The 15,807-nt window shown below is 42.8% G+C and overlaps 1 protein-coding gene across 4 annotated transcripts in view; it reads right to left on the bottom strand.

Moving 5' to 3' along the window:
- SUPT3H (SPT3 homolog, SAGA and STAGA complex component) overlaps positions 1-15,807 on the bottom strand; it is a 634,212-nt gene that overhangs the window by 128,210 nt on the left and 490,195 nt on the right. For all 4 annotated transcript variants that reach the window (XM_069728220.1, XM_069728221.1, XM_069728222.1 and 1 more), the window contains 4 exons: positions 14,406-14,481; positions 9,532-9,644; positions 6,120-6,227; positions 5,860-6,039 (listed from right to left, as the gene is read on the bottom strand). In XM_069728220.1, the coding sequence (XP_069584321.1) occupies positions 5,860-6,039; positions 6,120-6,227; positions 9,532-9,644; positions 14,406-14,481 (477 nt within the window). The remainder of the gene's footprint in view (positions 1-5,859; positions 6,040-6,119; positions 6,228-9,531; positions 9,645-14,405; positions 14,482-15,807) is intronic.

Raw genomic sequence — 15,807 nt, 5'->3', positions numbered from 1 at the left:
GATTTAGCAGACCCTGGCATTGTGGAACATAGTTCTATTGTTCAGAGACACCTGCACAAATATGACCTTCATGGAACAGTAATCAGAAGAAAACCTCTCCTGCATTCTCACCATAAAATTCAGCCTCAGAAGTATGCAAAAGACCATCTAAACAAGCCTGATGCCTTTAGAAACAGTGTCTTGAGCAGGCTGAACTTTTAAATTCCTATCCTGGATCTGTGTTCTCTAAGAAAGCAAATGTAACATCAACTGATCTTCACTGTGCTCTTGAAGGAATAAAAGAATCCACACCATCTATAAATTGTGAGATGGTGAGGGAACACATAGCTAATTGAAATGAATTTAATTAATTTAAATCTCCCGGTCCAGATGAATTACATCCTAGGGTACTGAAAGATGGCAGAGGAAATTGCAGATCCACTAGTTAGAATCATTGAAAATTCCTATAGAACAGAAAGAGTCTCAGAAGATTGCAGAAGGGCAAATGTTGTCCCAATCTTCAATAAAGGAAATACTACATATACTCGAGTATAAGCCGAGATTTTCAGCCCAAAAAAATGGGCTGAAAGTGCCCCTCTCGGCTTATACTCGAGTCATGGAAGGCAGAGGGGTCGGCGGGTAAGGGGGAGCGACGCCTGTCAAATACTCACCTGCTCCCGGTGCTCCTGACTCGGTCCCTGCATGTCCCATGGTCTTCGGGCGCCTGCAGCTTCTTCCACTGTTCAGCAGTCACTGGTACCGCTCATTAAAGTTATGAATATGGACTCCACTCCCATAGGGGTGAAGCCGCATATTCATTACTGTAATGAGTGGTACCATGTGACCGCTCACTACAGGAAGAAGCTGCCGCTGCCGAAGACCGTGGAACATGCAAGGACCGCAACAGGAGCACTGGGAGCAGGTGAGTATGTCATATTCACCTTTCTGCGTTCCACCGCCGCCCTGTCGTCCCATCCTCTTGCTGTGACTGTTCAGGTCATAGGGCGCGATGACGTATTAGTGTGCGCGCCGCCCTCTGCCTGAACAGTCAGTGCGGAGAGACAGGACGCTGAGGAGCAGCGACGACAGGTGAGTATGTCATTTTTTTTTTTAGTGCAGCAGCAGCAGCATTACATGTGGCACAATGCATAAAGAACTGCATGGAGCATTATATGGGGCATCTATGGGGCCATAACTGCATGGGGCATCTATGGGGCCATAACTGCATGGAGCATTACATGGGGCATCTATGGGGCCATAACTGCATGGAGCATTATATGGGGCATCTATGGGGCCATAACTGCATGGAGCATTATATGGGGCATCTATGGGCCCATAAAGAACTGCATGGAGCATTATATGGAGCATCTATGGGGCCATAAAGAACTGCATGGAGCATTATATGGAGCATCTATGGGGCCATAAAGAACTGCATGGAGCATTATATGGAGCATCTTATGGGGCCATAAAGAACTGCATGGAACATTATATGGGGCATATTTTGTATGGAGCATCTTATGGGGCCATAATGAACTGTATGGAGCATTATATGGGGCTCTTGATTCAATATGGATATTCAAAAACACTTAACCTACTGATGTCTCAATTAATTTTACTTTTATTGGTATCTATTTTTATTTTTGACATTTACCGGTAGCTGCTGCATTTTCCACCCTAGGGTTATACTTGAGTCATTAAGTTTTCCCAGTTTTTTGTGGCAAAGTGGCTAAGTGTTTTTGAATATCCATATTGAATCAGGAGCCTCATATAATGCTCCATACAGTTCATGAGATGCTCCATATTAAAATATGCCCCATATAATGCTGCACAAATGTTGATTATGGCCCCATAAGATGCTCCATAGAGATATTTGCTCCATATGCTGTTGCTGTGACTAAAAAAAAAATCACATGCTCACCTCTCGTCGCTCAGGCCCCCGACACTTGCGATATTCACCTGTCCCCGTTCCACCGCTGCACGCCGCTGTGTCTTCCGCATCCTCTGCACTGATGTTCAGGCTGAGGGCGAGCACTAACCACGTCATCGCGCCCTCTGACCTGAACGTCACAGCAGAGGACGCGGAAGACGGAGTCCGGCGGTGGAACGGGAACAGGTGAATATCGCGCAATGCTGCTCAACCTCCCCATTATACTCACCTGTTCCCAGCGCGGGCCCTGGCAGCTTCCCTGATGGTCTTCTCTGGGCGTGGACAGCTTCTTCCAGCATTGAGCAGTCACATGGTACCGCTCATTACAGTAATGAATATACGGCTACACCCCTATGGGAGTGGAGTCGCATCCATATACATTACTGTAAAGAGCAGTACCATGTGACCGCTTAACGCTGGAAGAAGCTGTCAGCGCCCAGAGACCATCGGCGATGCAGGGACTACGCCAGGAGCAGGTGAGTATGTGATAGCCGCAGCTCCCCCTCCCCCGCTGACCCCCCTGGGACAATGACTCGAGTATAAGCCTAAAAAAATGGGCTGAAAATCTCGGCTTATACTCGAGTATATACGGTAATCAAATCTGCAGACGATGCAAAGCTAGGAGAGATAGCTAACTCTGGAGAAGGCAGAGAAAGGATTCAGAAGGATCTAGATAGTCTCTGCCTATTGTTCAAGCTTAAAGGGAACCTGTCACCCCGAAAATCGCGGGTGAGGTAAGCCCACCGGCATCAGGGGCTTATCTACAGCATTCAGTAATGCTGTAGATAAGCCCCCGATGTTACCTGAAAGAGGAGAAAAAGACGTTAGATTATACTCACCCAGGGGCGGTCCCGCTGCTGGGCCGGTCGGATGGGTGTCTCTGGTCCGCTGCGGTGCCTCCCATCTTCATTACAAGACATCCTCTTCTGATCTTCAGCCACGGCTCCGACGCAGGCATACTTTGTCTGCCCTGTTGAGGGCAGAACAAAGTACTGCAGTGCGCAGGCGCCGGAAAGGTCAGAGAGGCCCGGCTCCTGCGCACTTCAGTACTTTGCGATTTTCGGGGTGACAGGTTCCCTTTAATAGAATGGTATTTAATAGGGAGAAATGCAAGATTCTACATCTGGCCAAGAAAAACAAAAATTACATCTATAGAATGGGAGGAATAGAACTAAGCAACAGCATGTGTGAAAAAGACTTTGGTATACTAATAGATCAAAGACTGTACTGCATATGAGTCAACAGCGTGATGCAGCAGCAAAAAAAGGCAAACACAGTTCTAAGATGTATTAAGAGAAGTATAGCGTCTAGATCATGAAGCAATTATCCCCCTCTACTCCTCCTCGGTCATCTGGAATACTGTGTCCAGTTCCATGCACCACATTTTAAAAAATACATTGAAAAACTAGAGAAGTGCTACCCAGATGGTGAGCGGACTATATAGTCCATGTTTTCAGTATTATTGCCAAGATGGTAAGTGGACTGCAAAGTATGTCCCACGAGGAACGGTTAAAGGATCTGGGAAAGTTTAGCTTGCAAAAAAGAAGGTTAAGAGAAGACTTAATAGCAGTCTACAAATATCTGAAGGGCTGTCACAGTGTAGCGGGATCATCCTTATTCTCATTTGCACATGGAAACATGAGAATCAATGGAATGAAACTGAAAAGTAGAAGACAGATTAGATATTAGAAAAAAAAATTGACATTGAGGGTGATCAATGAGTGGAAAAGGCTGCTACGAGAGGTGGTGAGTTCTCCTTCAATGGAAGTCTTCAGAGGCTGGACAGATATCTGTCTGAGATGGTTTAGTGAATCCTGCATTGAGCAGGGGGTCGGACACGATGACCCTGGAGGTCACTTCCAACTCTACTATTCTAGGATTCTATGACATTGGGTGATGTTATTGCTATATAGGGGCACAGTGGAGGCCATAACTAAGTGGGGCAGTAAGTGGAGCACGGCTACCATGCCAAAAAAGTAGGTAATATTAAAAAGAAAAGCAAAAACTAATACCGCCAAACAACAATATATAAAACCTCCATATAGTATCCAAATAATGCTGATATGTAGTCAACATAAAATGCACATCTATTTCCCCAATAATACTGCCATTTAGTTTCCAGAAATTACAGATGCTAAAATTGTGTTAACTGTAAATTCTATGGTGTCAAACTACATTTCTATTTTAACCCATGGATTTTAACAAAAATAAAAAAAAAAACATAAAAAATAAGAAATGGGATAATTTCAGTGAAATTGTCGGTTAATCTAACTGAGGACGTTACAATTTTTGAAGAGCATTTGAGCAGATCTGTCACCAGATTTCACAACACAAACTGCATACATTAATAAATAGATCTCGTAGACCTGATGAGGCTGGTGTACTCACTTTCTGAAATGGATAGTCACATACAATACAGCGGGCAAATAATGGGACATACATACGTCAGACGGTCGGATTATTCTAGTCAATAGTAAATTTGATTATTTTGTTTTATTTACTTTTTATTACTCTCTTGTTTTAATAAAAATAAAACAATACCAAAAATATCTGCCAGGAAAATATTGCATATAGATGCCCGAAAGTTGCATCCATTATCTTTCCACAAGCGGAAGAGTAGGCAGCAGCAGGAACATTTGGCTCGCCATGATCAGGATTAATCATGGGGTTGTGGTGATGACCAGCGCACATCTGTGCCCGGCGCCTGCTGTGCCAGCTCCACAATTTTGCTGAGTGACTCTCTGGGTTTCTGGTCAGCAGCTGGGATCTTGTGAAATTCACAGCTGGATTCCACTCACCGATAGACTGGGTGGGTGTTTAGGTCAACATTTCCATTTTTATTTTATTTTTTCTTCATTATTCTGTCTTTTGTAGGATGCTTCATCATATATGTATCGTCTTTAAGCCCCATGATGGAGAATTGCCTTGTAGATAGATATTAAAATCAGCAGCTCGAGTAGAACATGCAGTATCTTAAAAATTAAAGGGGTCAAGGATACTTTTTCTTTTATTTTCTAAAAGGGGTTACCCACTACTCGGGCAACTCCTTCTGAATCCTTTTACCCCCCAAACAAAACCTATACTTCCCTCCAGCGCCAGTCAAGCAGTGTTCACACTGGCTCACCCGGGGCTTGCGTGACACTATTAGGTTACGCGATCCCGGCAGCCAATCAGCGCTAGCTTCACTCACCCATCCTCCGGACATAATTGAAATCCGGAGGAAGTGAGAGAGCAGCAGCAGCTCTCGCTTCCTCCAGATGTCTTGATGCACCTAATGAGTTAACGTTTGTCAAGTTCAAGCAGGTGTTGGTCAGTGTTCACTGGGGAGGTGTATTTCTTCTCCCTATATGTTGCTGACCAATCAGAAGAAAGTAGCAACACAGCAGAAAAAGAACACACCCATACCATAGCTTAGAACAGGATTCTCAGTGTGTGAGATCTAAGGAACAGCACTGATCCCCTGGTCTAACCTCCTGCATGATTAGAAAACACAGATGGCTCACACCTTTCAGCTAAGGTCCATATGGAAAGAGGAGCAACACAGCTGAATTTAGCTGCGTCACATTACAAACCCTTTTGTCAGCTTTCTTCCAGTCCAATCACTGTCACCTCTGCTGTACTGTCTCTCCCCGAACACTGCCTGTCCGGAGATGTGTCTGTATCACACTTATGTGACCGGACCACGACGCCCATTGGATCGGACCGCCCGCCCAGGTGAGTATAATCTGACCTCTTTTTCTCATCTTTCACTATATATTGGGGGCTTATATACAGCATTCCAGAATGCTGTAGATAAGCCCCTGATGCTGGTGGGTTTAGCTCATCTTCGATTTTGGGGGTGACAGGTTCCCTTTAAAGGGTATTTCTACAAATCTTTATCCTTTTGTTTTACTATATAAAGAGGAAAAAAACATTTTATTTTGGACTCTATGGTTTGCATTTGTCTTTCTTACCTTCTTCCTTTTTCTCTGTTTTGTCTTAGCTGAATCAGGTGTTTGTGATCCATTACCGAGAGATCCATGTTGGTTCTTTCCCATATGTTGACCACCGGTTGATGGAGGATTCGGGGTGGCAGGTGGAGTGCTCTCTGGGGTGTCCGGATTACTTTTCATAGGCTGATTCTGAAAAAGTGTCTTTCACAGAAGAGATTTTACATTAGAATGGATGAATGATAAAAGAGCAATAGTCTTGGTAGACACAGTTTGTGGCTCACCTCTGAAGGATGATGACTTTGGATGTACGTAGCAGACAAGGCATGTGTGAATGGGTCGCTGGTCTTGGGAGACATGTCCTGCTTCACAAGAAGAGCCAAATCCACTAACTAGAACCCAAGAAGTTCAGGGTGGATTAGATAAGCGATGAAAAAACTTAAATCTATTACTACTAGCGATGAGCGAACATGCTGGGATAAGATGTTATTCGAACATGCTCGGGTGCTAACCGAATGTCTTCGGTGTGCTCGAAAAATATGTTCGAGTCCCTGCGGCTGCGTGTCTTGTGGCAGATCAACAGCTGCAACGCATGCAGGAATTGCCCAACAAGCGGGCAATCCATGCTTGTGTTGCGGCTGTCGAGTAGCCACGAGACATGCAGACGCGAGGACTGAAACATATTTTTCGAGCACGCCGAATAATAGGCAATCAAAATATACTTATCCTAAAACAGAACCAGTTAAAACTGCAGCTCGCCAAGCAAACACCGGGAACTCACACAACTCAATCGACCCAAAAAAATGAAAATATATAACTGTCAATTGTTGGCAGCTTGGGCATACTGTATGTGAGACAATTAATAAAACAACAGTCAAGCACAAGAAACAATTTCGAAACCTACAAGGATGACTGCAATTGTATTAAAAATGAAAGCTTTATTGTGTGAAATTACATTAAAAAGTAGATAAAAACTAAATAGTGATGGAAAAAATAAGTACCAAAGACGACATAAAATATAACAACTGGTATGTAGTTAAAATACAAAAACAAGACGTTAGACAACCATCCCAAGCAAATAGATGAGCCAGGCCTGTGACGAATATTTGCTAAAAATAGTAAATATCAAATTCAATAAGGTATCCAGAAGTCTAGGGTTAGAGCAATGAAACTTGAAGTATATACTACATAAAACCACAAAATGAATGTAAAGGGAGGAAAAAGAAAAAAAGTACATCTTCCAGTGGAGAAAGGATTAATCGATTCCACACATTTGCTATATCTAATATTGACAAAGTGGTTAGCTGACAGTCCACATCGATCTATTTCACATACTGCGGCCACCGATCTGATAAGCATGTATTTCTATATGCCTCTACAGCACATAAGGGTTAAAATTAAGAGGCACACTCAGGGCAAAGATGGAGGTAGTGGCGATATTGGTTGGCCACAAAATGATTCGACCAAAAACTAATTTAATGAGTGAGGTTGGCTTCCTAGTATTATGTCTCTAATATCCCATGGTGAACCGAAGTAGGAGGGAGCAGGTCCTGCATTGAAAAACATTTTGCAATTAAAAGGAACCTAAAAAAAGGCATTGATGCCCAAATAGATTCTTAGTCGCCCCTGATGAAGCTTGATGCGAAACGTGCATCAAGTGATAGGTAAGGTGTACTCCATACAACTGTGCATTACTATCATTATGTGAACTTTTAGGTGATATCACGCTTTTCCTATTTATCTGTAGGTACCTTAAAGAGCCTTAACATATACAGCATGTTAGCTGTTTTTAGCTTGTACATTTTGAGTATTCTTCCTCAATACTGTGATTGACCACAATGTACAGTGCCTTGCGAAAGTATTCGGCTCCCTTGAACTTTTTAACCTTTTCCCACATATCATGCTTCAAACATAAAGATACCAAATGTAAATTTTTGGTGAAGAATCAACAACAAGTGGAACACAATTGTGAAGGTGAATGAAATTTATTGGTTATTTTACATTTTTGTGGAAATTCAAAACCTGAAAAGTGGGCGTGCAATATTATTCGGCCCCTTTAGATTCTGTGCAGAAAACTCACTCCAGAAGTTCATTGTGGATCTCTGAATGATCCAATGTTGTCCTAGATGCCTAATGATGATAAATATAATCCACCTGTGTGTAATCAAGTCTCCGTATAAATGCACCTGCTCTGTGATAGTCTCAGGGTTCTGTCTGAAGCACAGAGAGCATCATGAAGACCAAGGAACACAACAGGCAGGTCCGTGATACTGTTGTGGAGAAGCTTAAAGCCGGATTTGGATACAAAATGATTTCCAAAACTTTAAACATCCCAAGGAGAACTGTGCAAGCGATCATATTGAAATGGAAGGAGTATCATACCACTGCAAATCTACCAAGACCCGGCCGTCCCTCTAAACTTTCATCTCAAACAAGGAGAAGACTGATCAGAGATGCAGCCAAGAGGCCGAGGAACACTCTGGATGAACTGCAGAGATCTACAGCTGAGGTGGGACAGTCTGTCAATAGGACAACAATCAGTCGTACACTGCACAAATCTGGCCTTTATGGAAGAGTGGCAAGAAGAAAGCCATTTCTCAAAGATATCCATAAAAAGTGCTGTTTAGTTTACAACAAGCCACCTGGGAGACACACCAAACATGTGGAAGAAGGAGCTCTGGTCAGATGAAACCAAAATCGAACTTTTTGGCAACAATGCCAAATGATATGTTTGGCGTAAAGGCAACACAGCTCATCACCCTGAACACACCATCCCCACTGTCAAACATGGTGGTGGCAGCATCATGGTAGGGGCCTGCTTTTCTTCAGCAGGGACAGGCAAGATGGTTAGAATTGATGGGAAGATGGATGGAGCCAAATACAGGACCATTCTTGAAGAAAACCTGTTGGAGTCTGCAAAAGACCTGAGACTGGGATGGAGATTTGTCTTCCAACAAGACAATGATCCCAAACATACAGCAAAATCTACAATGGAATGGTTCACAAGTAAACGTATCCAGATGTTACAATGGCCAAGTCAAAGTCCAGACCTCAATCCAATCGAGAATCTGTGGAAAGAGCTGAAAACTGATGTTCACAAACGATCTCCATCAAACCTCACTGAGCTCGAGCTGTTTGCCAAGGAAGAATGGGCAAGAATTTCAGTCTCTTGATGTACAAAACTGATAGAGACAAACCCCAAGCGACTGCAGCTGTAATTGCAGCAAAAGGTGGCGCAACAAAGTATTAAGATAAAGGGGCCGAATAATATTGCACGCCCCACTTTTCAGTTTTTGAATTTCCACAAAAATGTAAAATAACCAATAAATTTCGTTCAACTTCACAATTGTGTTCCACTTGTTGTTGATTCTTCACCAAAAATTTACATTTGGTATCTTTATGTTTGAATCATGATATGTGGGAAAAGGTTGAAAAGTTCCAGGGGGCCGAATACTTTCACAATCCACTGTAACTCTGTATTGATTTGTAGTTATCACACAAGGGAGTTTTGCCATTTTGCCTTTATCGATCGACCACTACAATCGGATATGGGGATTTCTCCAGAATGGCAGCTTCCCATCTTCTTTACGTACAGCACACGTTCCCATGTCCCCTAAAACATCATAAACTTTATAATAATACTTTATGGAATGTTACAGAAAGTCATTCAACAAAGCAAAAAAAAAATAAAAATACCTGCGCCACAGTTTCATAGGCCAGATAGGTGAGTATCTCCATTGCCACAGCGTTCGGCTTAATCTCCATGCTGCTACAGTCCAGCCAGTCTCGGAATTTCGAGGCCTTTTTAGCTGTCAAATACCACAAAAATATTTGTAACATCTCCATTAATTTTGTATTGTTATCACTAATAATAAAGTAAGAAAGCAAAATCCTATATACATTATATGTCAATAATGAGGCAGTTCATTATGATGGGCGCAACCTACTTTACAACATGTCGAAATTTAATGGAAGTAGTGGAGCCGAAATATTTATATGTGGTAAAATAGAGCAGAAAGATCTAATAGAGCGAGGGTAAGATTGAGCTTTATTCTGGTCTTCAATGTCCCGTTCTAGAATTAAAGTAACGCACGGTGTAAATGCACAAAACAGTATAAACCTGCATTTACTGCCTCGCACAACAGGTGTGAAGTAGACCATTCATGTTAATAGGGTGCGAACATCGGTGGTTAGTCTGGGTCACTTAATGGCCCCAATAAACCAGCAGCCATAGTGCGAAAACGTGCAACGCCACGAAGGAACAACGTCTTATCTGCAATAAAAGTTTACAAGATAAAATAGATAACGTATTTAAATAAATATATATGGGTTTATATTGTATATGCATATAGAAATGTGTGTATTTCATATATACATTTACATAAGCATACAGTGGCATGTGAAAATTCAGGAACCCCTGGTCAAAGTTACTGTTATTGTGAACAGTTAAGCGGATGATTAAATGATCTCTAAAAGTTAAAGACGACACATTTCCTTTGTGTTTTAGGCAAAAAAAAAAATGTATAAAATTGCAAATCTTTATTCATTGCATAGTGGAATGTGTGGAGAACAATAACAAAAAAAATAATCAACGTAAATCAAAATTATTATCCCATGGAGGTCTGGATCTGAAATGATACTCAAAATCAAAGTGGATCCAACTTCAGTGGAAATGCCTTAAGACAAGGACATTTTTTTATTTATTTACATTATTCACTTATTAATTCCACAGCGCTTTACAAACATTATTGGCATTGTCCCCATTGGGGCTCACAATCTAGAAGGAAATGATGCTCGGTATTATGTGTGGCCTCCACGTGCCTGTATGACCTCCCTACAATGCCTGGTCATGCTCCTGATGAGGCGGCGGATGGTCTCCTGAGGGATCTCCTCCCAGGCCTGGATTAAGTATCTGCAAACTCCTGGATAGTCTATGGTGCAACGTGCATTGGTCGATGGAACAAGACATTATATCCCAGATGTGCTCGATTGGATTCAGGCCTGGGAAATGGGCCGACCAGTCCATAGCATCAACGCCTTCATCATGCAGGAACTGCTGACACACTTTAGCCACATGTGGCCTAGCATTGTCATGTATCTGAATGAACCCACTGCATCTGCATATGGTGCAATGGGTCTGAGGATCTCATCCCGGTACCTAACAGCAGTCAAGCTACCTCTAGTGAGCACATGGAGATCAGTGCAGCCCTCCAAATAAATTCCTCCCCACACTATTACTGCCCCACTGCCAAATCAGTCATGCTGGAGGATGTTGAAGGCAGCAAAAGATTCTCCAGTGTCTCCAGACTCTGTCACGCTTGTCACATCACCCAAGATGGTGCATCACCACATTATGGGTGTCAGGTCTGAGCATTCCTACATGAACAGTTTCCTGGAAAGTGGATTGTTCATCGTGGGCCAGTTGAATGGCCACCAAGGTCTCCCGATCTGACCCCCTTAGATTTTTATCTTTGGGGTCATCTGAAGGCAATTGTCTATGCTGTGAAGATACGAGATGTGTAGCATCTGAAACAACGGATACTGGAAGCCTGTGCTAGCATTTCTTCTGCGGTGTTGCTATCACAATGGGCAGCGCTTTGAACACATTTTATAAGTGGACATAAACTTGTAAATAACTCATGAAAGAATAAAGTTAAAACCAAGCACACCACTTTTTTTCTTGCGAAATTCTCAATATGTTTGATGCGTTACATGACCCTCTTCCCTTTGAAAAAATAAAGTTGATCCAAAATGGCCAACTTCAAAATGGCCGCCATGGTCACCACCCATACACTAATATGCCACAAACAGGAAGTTGATATTACCAACCATTCCCATTTTATTTAGGTTTATCCACATAAATGGCCCACCCTGTATATGTCTCTACACAGTTTCTTTCCGGTGACTTTCTGCCCGTTTTGCTCCTATTCTCAGCTGCGAATTTGGATAAATTGTCCTCGTTTTGACTGTAAGAATACTGCTAGGGTGCCTGGCATGTCCAAAAGGAGTCTTATAAATACATAAACAATATATTTTATATTTTTTAGTTTTCCTTTATATCACAGAATTAAATGTTTTTAACACTATCGAGTTAATAATGATCATTTGAAATATTTTTTCATCGATTTGCTACTAAGACATGACTACGGTCTCCATGAACCGTGACCGAACACGTATTCTCCATGCCTACACCATAGTGATTTTATCTTTCGGACAGCGGTGACGAGCGCGGCTTCTTTGTCTTCGTGCACTACAATTACACGTGTTTTGCATGGGATAGTGGCCAGTGTGTGGTGGAGTGGACATGTATCGCAGACCACAGCTGTCATCGGCCCCTTGGCGTCCACTCAAAATCCTATTGTGACTTCCATGGGCACAAAAATTTGGTAACGTGACTTCCCAATATACTACACAGAAGCCGAACTTCATCTTCTCCAGCGAGGACGCTCATGAAATCTCTTATTTCTACGTCCTCTTTCAATCCGAATCTCAGCAGGTTTTGTTCTTTCTTATATATATTTTTTATATATATATTTTTTTCTGTTTTTATGCACATTCATACGAAGCCTTGATTATAATTTTTAGGTCTAAAAATGTCTATCGCAAACCTCTCATTTACTGGAATCACTGTGATCTCAAGTACCAGTCACTTAATGTTTTGCAGATGCAACCGGCTACGATTCAACCGAGCTCCAGGGGCGGAATTAAATTTAGAACCAACTGGAGCTTTGTTTTTTTATTTCTCTAATTTTTTTTCTAAATTTTAAAAAAGAAATAAAAAAACAAACAAAAAACAAAACAACCATCTAACATTTTCTCCGTATCTTTAAAAGGGTGTAAAGTTGTTAAAAGGACTGAATTGTCCTTGTCGTGTGACCGCGCTCAATGTGCTCATTTCTTTACTACGGTTGCTGTGACCTTTCCGTGCTCTTCGTCACTTCTTCACCACGGTTTGGTCAGTCCTTACTCATTACAATTCTGCCCACAATGTATTTCTAGGAACCGAGCAGTAAGTGTGTGGGAAGCAGCAGATGCCGTCATCGTGTTATTAGATGGAGCAGTAAATTGGGGCTCTATTCAGGGCAAAATACTTGTGACAATGTGCAATTCACTTAATTCTATGATTATGGTTATTTATAGCGTTGGGTCCGGAGAAATCTCACTGCAAACAACTTGTTTTCCAGTGAAATGCTGAGTAATAAGCAGATACGGCTTCTGTGAGCTAAGAAAAGGTCATCAACAATGCAAACAAAAAAGAGATAAAAAAAGCAAAAAATCCCAACAAGTGAAATACAGATAGTAAAAATGTGCACAAATGTGTGAGTCAGAGGGGGTAGATACTCCAGATGTGAGGAAGACAAAAAGAGTCGCTATTATACAAAGAGGATAAATAGAGGATAGATCGATAGATACACTGTGTGCAGAAATATTAGGCAACTTCTATTTTTGACGACTAATTTTATTATTGCTCCACTCCAGTTCTGTTGGTCAATCCAAAATGTTAATAGACCTAAATATTTAAAATGAACCTGTCAACTACAGGCACTGTCAGGCTGGCGTTGTTACACTGATTAAAATGATACCTGGGGTGAAGAAATCTGTCTTGTGGTTTTTGTGTAATTGGTGTTAGAAGTTTTCAGTTAATGATATGCCAGTGGTCCGGGGCTGGACTGTAAGCAGAGTCCTATTTTCGTGCTCAAAGAAAGAAAAAACATGGAAAGACTTTGCCCACAGGCCGCCCCGAAGCACAAACATGTTCCTCATCATAGAGACAGACCATTGTGCTCCAGGGCAGGACTGTAGCCAGAGTCTTATCTTCCCGCTCTAGGCCAGAGAAACCAAGTAAAGACCTGCCCACAGGTGGCCCCGAACCACAAACATGTTCCTCATCATAGAGACAGACCATTGTGCTCCAGGGCAGGACTGTAGGCAGAGTCTTATCTTTCAGCTCTAGGCCAGAGAAACCAAGGAAAGACCTGCCCACAGACCGCCCCGAAGCACAACCATGTTCCTCATCATAGAGAGACTGTTTGTGCTCCGGGGCAGGACTGTAGGCAGAGTCTTATCTTCCCGCTCTAGGCCAGAGAAACCAAGGAAAGACCTGCCCACAGGCGGCCCCGAACCACAAACATGTTCCTCATCATAGAGACAGACCATTGTGCTCCAGGGCAGGACTGTAGGCAGAGTCTTATCTTTCAGCTCTAGGCCAGAGAAACCAAGGAAACTGCCCACAGGCTACCCCAGTTTTGCATCTACACTGGTATCACCTGATTTATTATTTTCATTGATGTCGCAAGCAACTTTGCTTCTCTAGTGGTTTTCTCATTTTCAATCAGTAACTTATAAATGTCAGATATTAAGGAAAATTCTTATTGCATGTAAGCCGATCTTTGGAGTCTGTTGCCCTATAAACTCTTGTCTCCCAAGGTTTACCATTCAGAAGAGTAATTACACTGCATCTTCACTCGAATCCTCAGTGTTTGTGAAAATTCTTTGCCACATATTTCACATACAGAATTTCACATTAACTGTACAAAACTAAGAAAATGGATAAAGGAACACAAACTTACAAAAACTGAGCTGCCGACTTTCACAGAATTCAGCATACTGCGCAGAGTCCATATTCCGTGTTTGTTTGTCAGCTCTCTGAAGGAAAGAAAAAAACATACATATAACTGTATTTAAGATACAAGTTGTCTCATTTTTTTGACCGTTCTGTAAATGCAATGGGAATGGTTTACAGGGTATCTACACTTAAACGTTTTTTAATATGTTTTAGGAACTGAAACATCCTGCAGGTCAGTGGGGATCCCGGTCCCGACACCCTTACCGATTACTCAAAAGAACCCCAGGATGCAGGATCACAAACAGTGTGGATTTTGCCTCTTTCTTTAAACAGAAGATCAATACGATCAGAGAAAGCTTTGGCCCACAGGGCCCAATGCGCCTCTTAGCTGCTCAACCCTGCTCCTCCAAAACCAGCTTCTCCACCATGACAGAAGATCAGCTCTCCACCCTCCTGTCAAGATCACACCTCACCACCTGCACGCTCGACCAGCTCCCATCCCACCTCATCCCTAACCTTTCCACGGTCTTCATCCCAACCCTAACGCACCTCTTCAACCTCTCACTCACAACAGGTGTCTTCCCGTCATCCTTCAAGCATGCCAAGATCACACCCATCCTCAAAAAGCCCTCCCTCGACCCATCCTCTGTCTAGCCATTGCTCGATATCTCTTCTCCCTTGTACCTCCAAATTACTGGAGCAACACGTCCATCTTGAACTGTCCTCCCACCTCTCATCCTGCTCCCTCTTTGATCGGTTACAATCTGGCTTCCGACCTCATCACTCAACTGAAACTGCCCTAACTAAAGTCACCAATGACCTACTAACTGCCAGGAGCAAGCGACACTACTCTGTCCTCCTTCTCCTGGACCTGCCTTCTGCCTTCGACACTGTGAACAACTCCCTTCTGCTAGAGATCGTCTCATCTCTTTGCATCACAGACTTGGCCCTATCCTGGATCTCGTCATATCTGACAGACCAAACATTGAGTGTGTCCCTCCCCCACACCACCTCCTCACTTCGCCCCTTGTCAGTCGGTGTTCCTCAAGGCTCTGTTCTAGGATCGCTACTCTTCTCCATCTACACCTTCGGCCATGGACAGCTCATAGAATCCCACGGTATGTAGTACCATCTCTACGCCGATGACACGCAGACCTATCCGGACCTGTCCTCACCTCCTTACTTACCAAAATCCTGCACTGTCTGTCTGCTATTTCAGCCTTCTTTACTGCTCGCTTTCTAAAACTGAACATGGACAAAACAGAATTCATCATCTTTCCCCCATCTCACTCTACCCCTCCACCAGACCTATCCATCAATGTCAATGGCTGCTCACTTTCCCCAGTCCCACACGCCCGACGCCTCGGGGTGATCCTCGACTCTGCCCTCTCTTTCAAGCCACATAT

This window comes from Ranitomeya imitator, chromosome 5 (genome assembly GCF_032444005.1).
Source record: "Ranitomeya imitator isolate aRanImi1 chromosome 5, aRanImi1.pri, whole genome shotgun sequence".
Lineage (NCBI taxonomy): Eukaryota > Metazoa > Chordata > Amphibia > Anura > Dendrobatidae > Ranitomeya > Ranitomeya imitator.
This window is presented reverse-complemented; position numbering and strand designations above follow the sequence as displayed.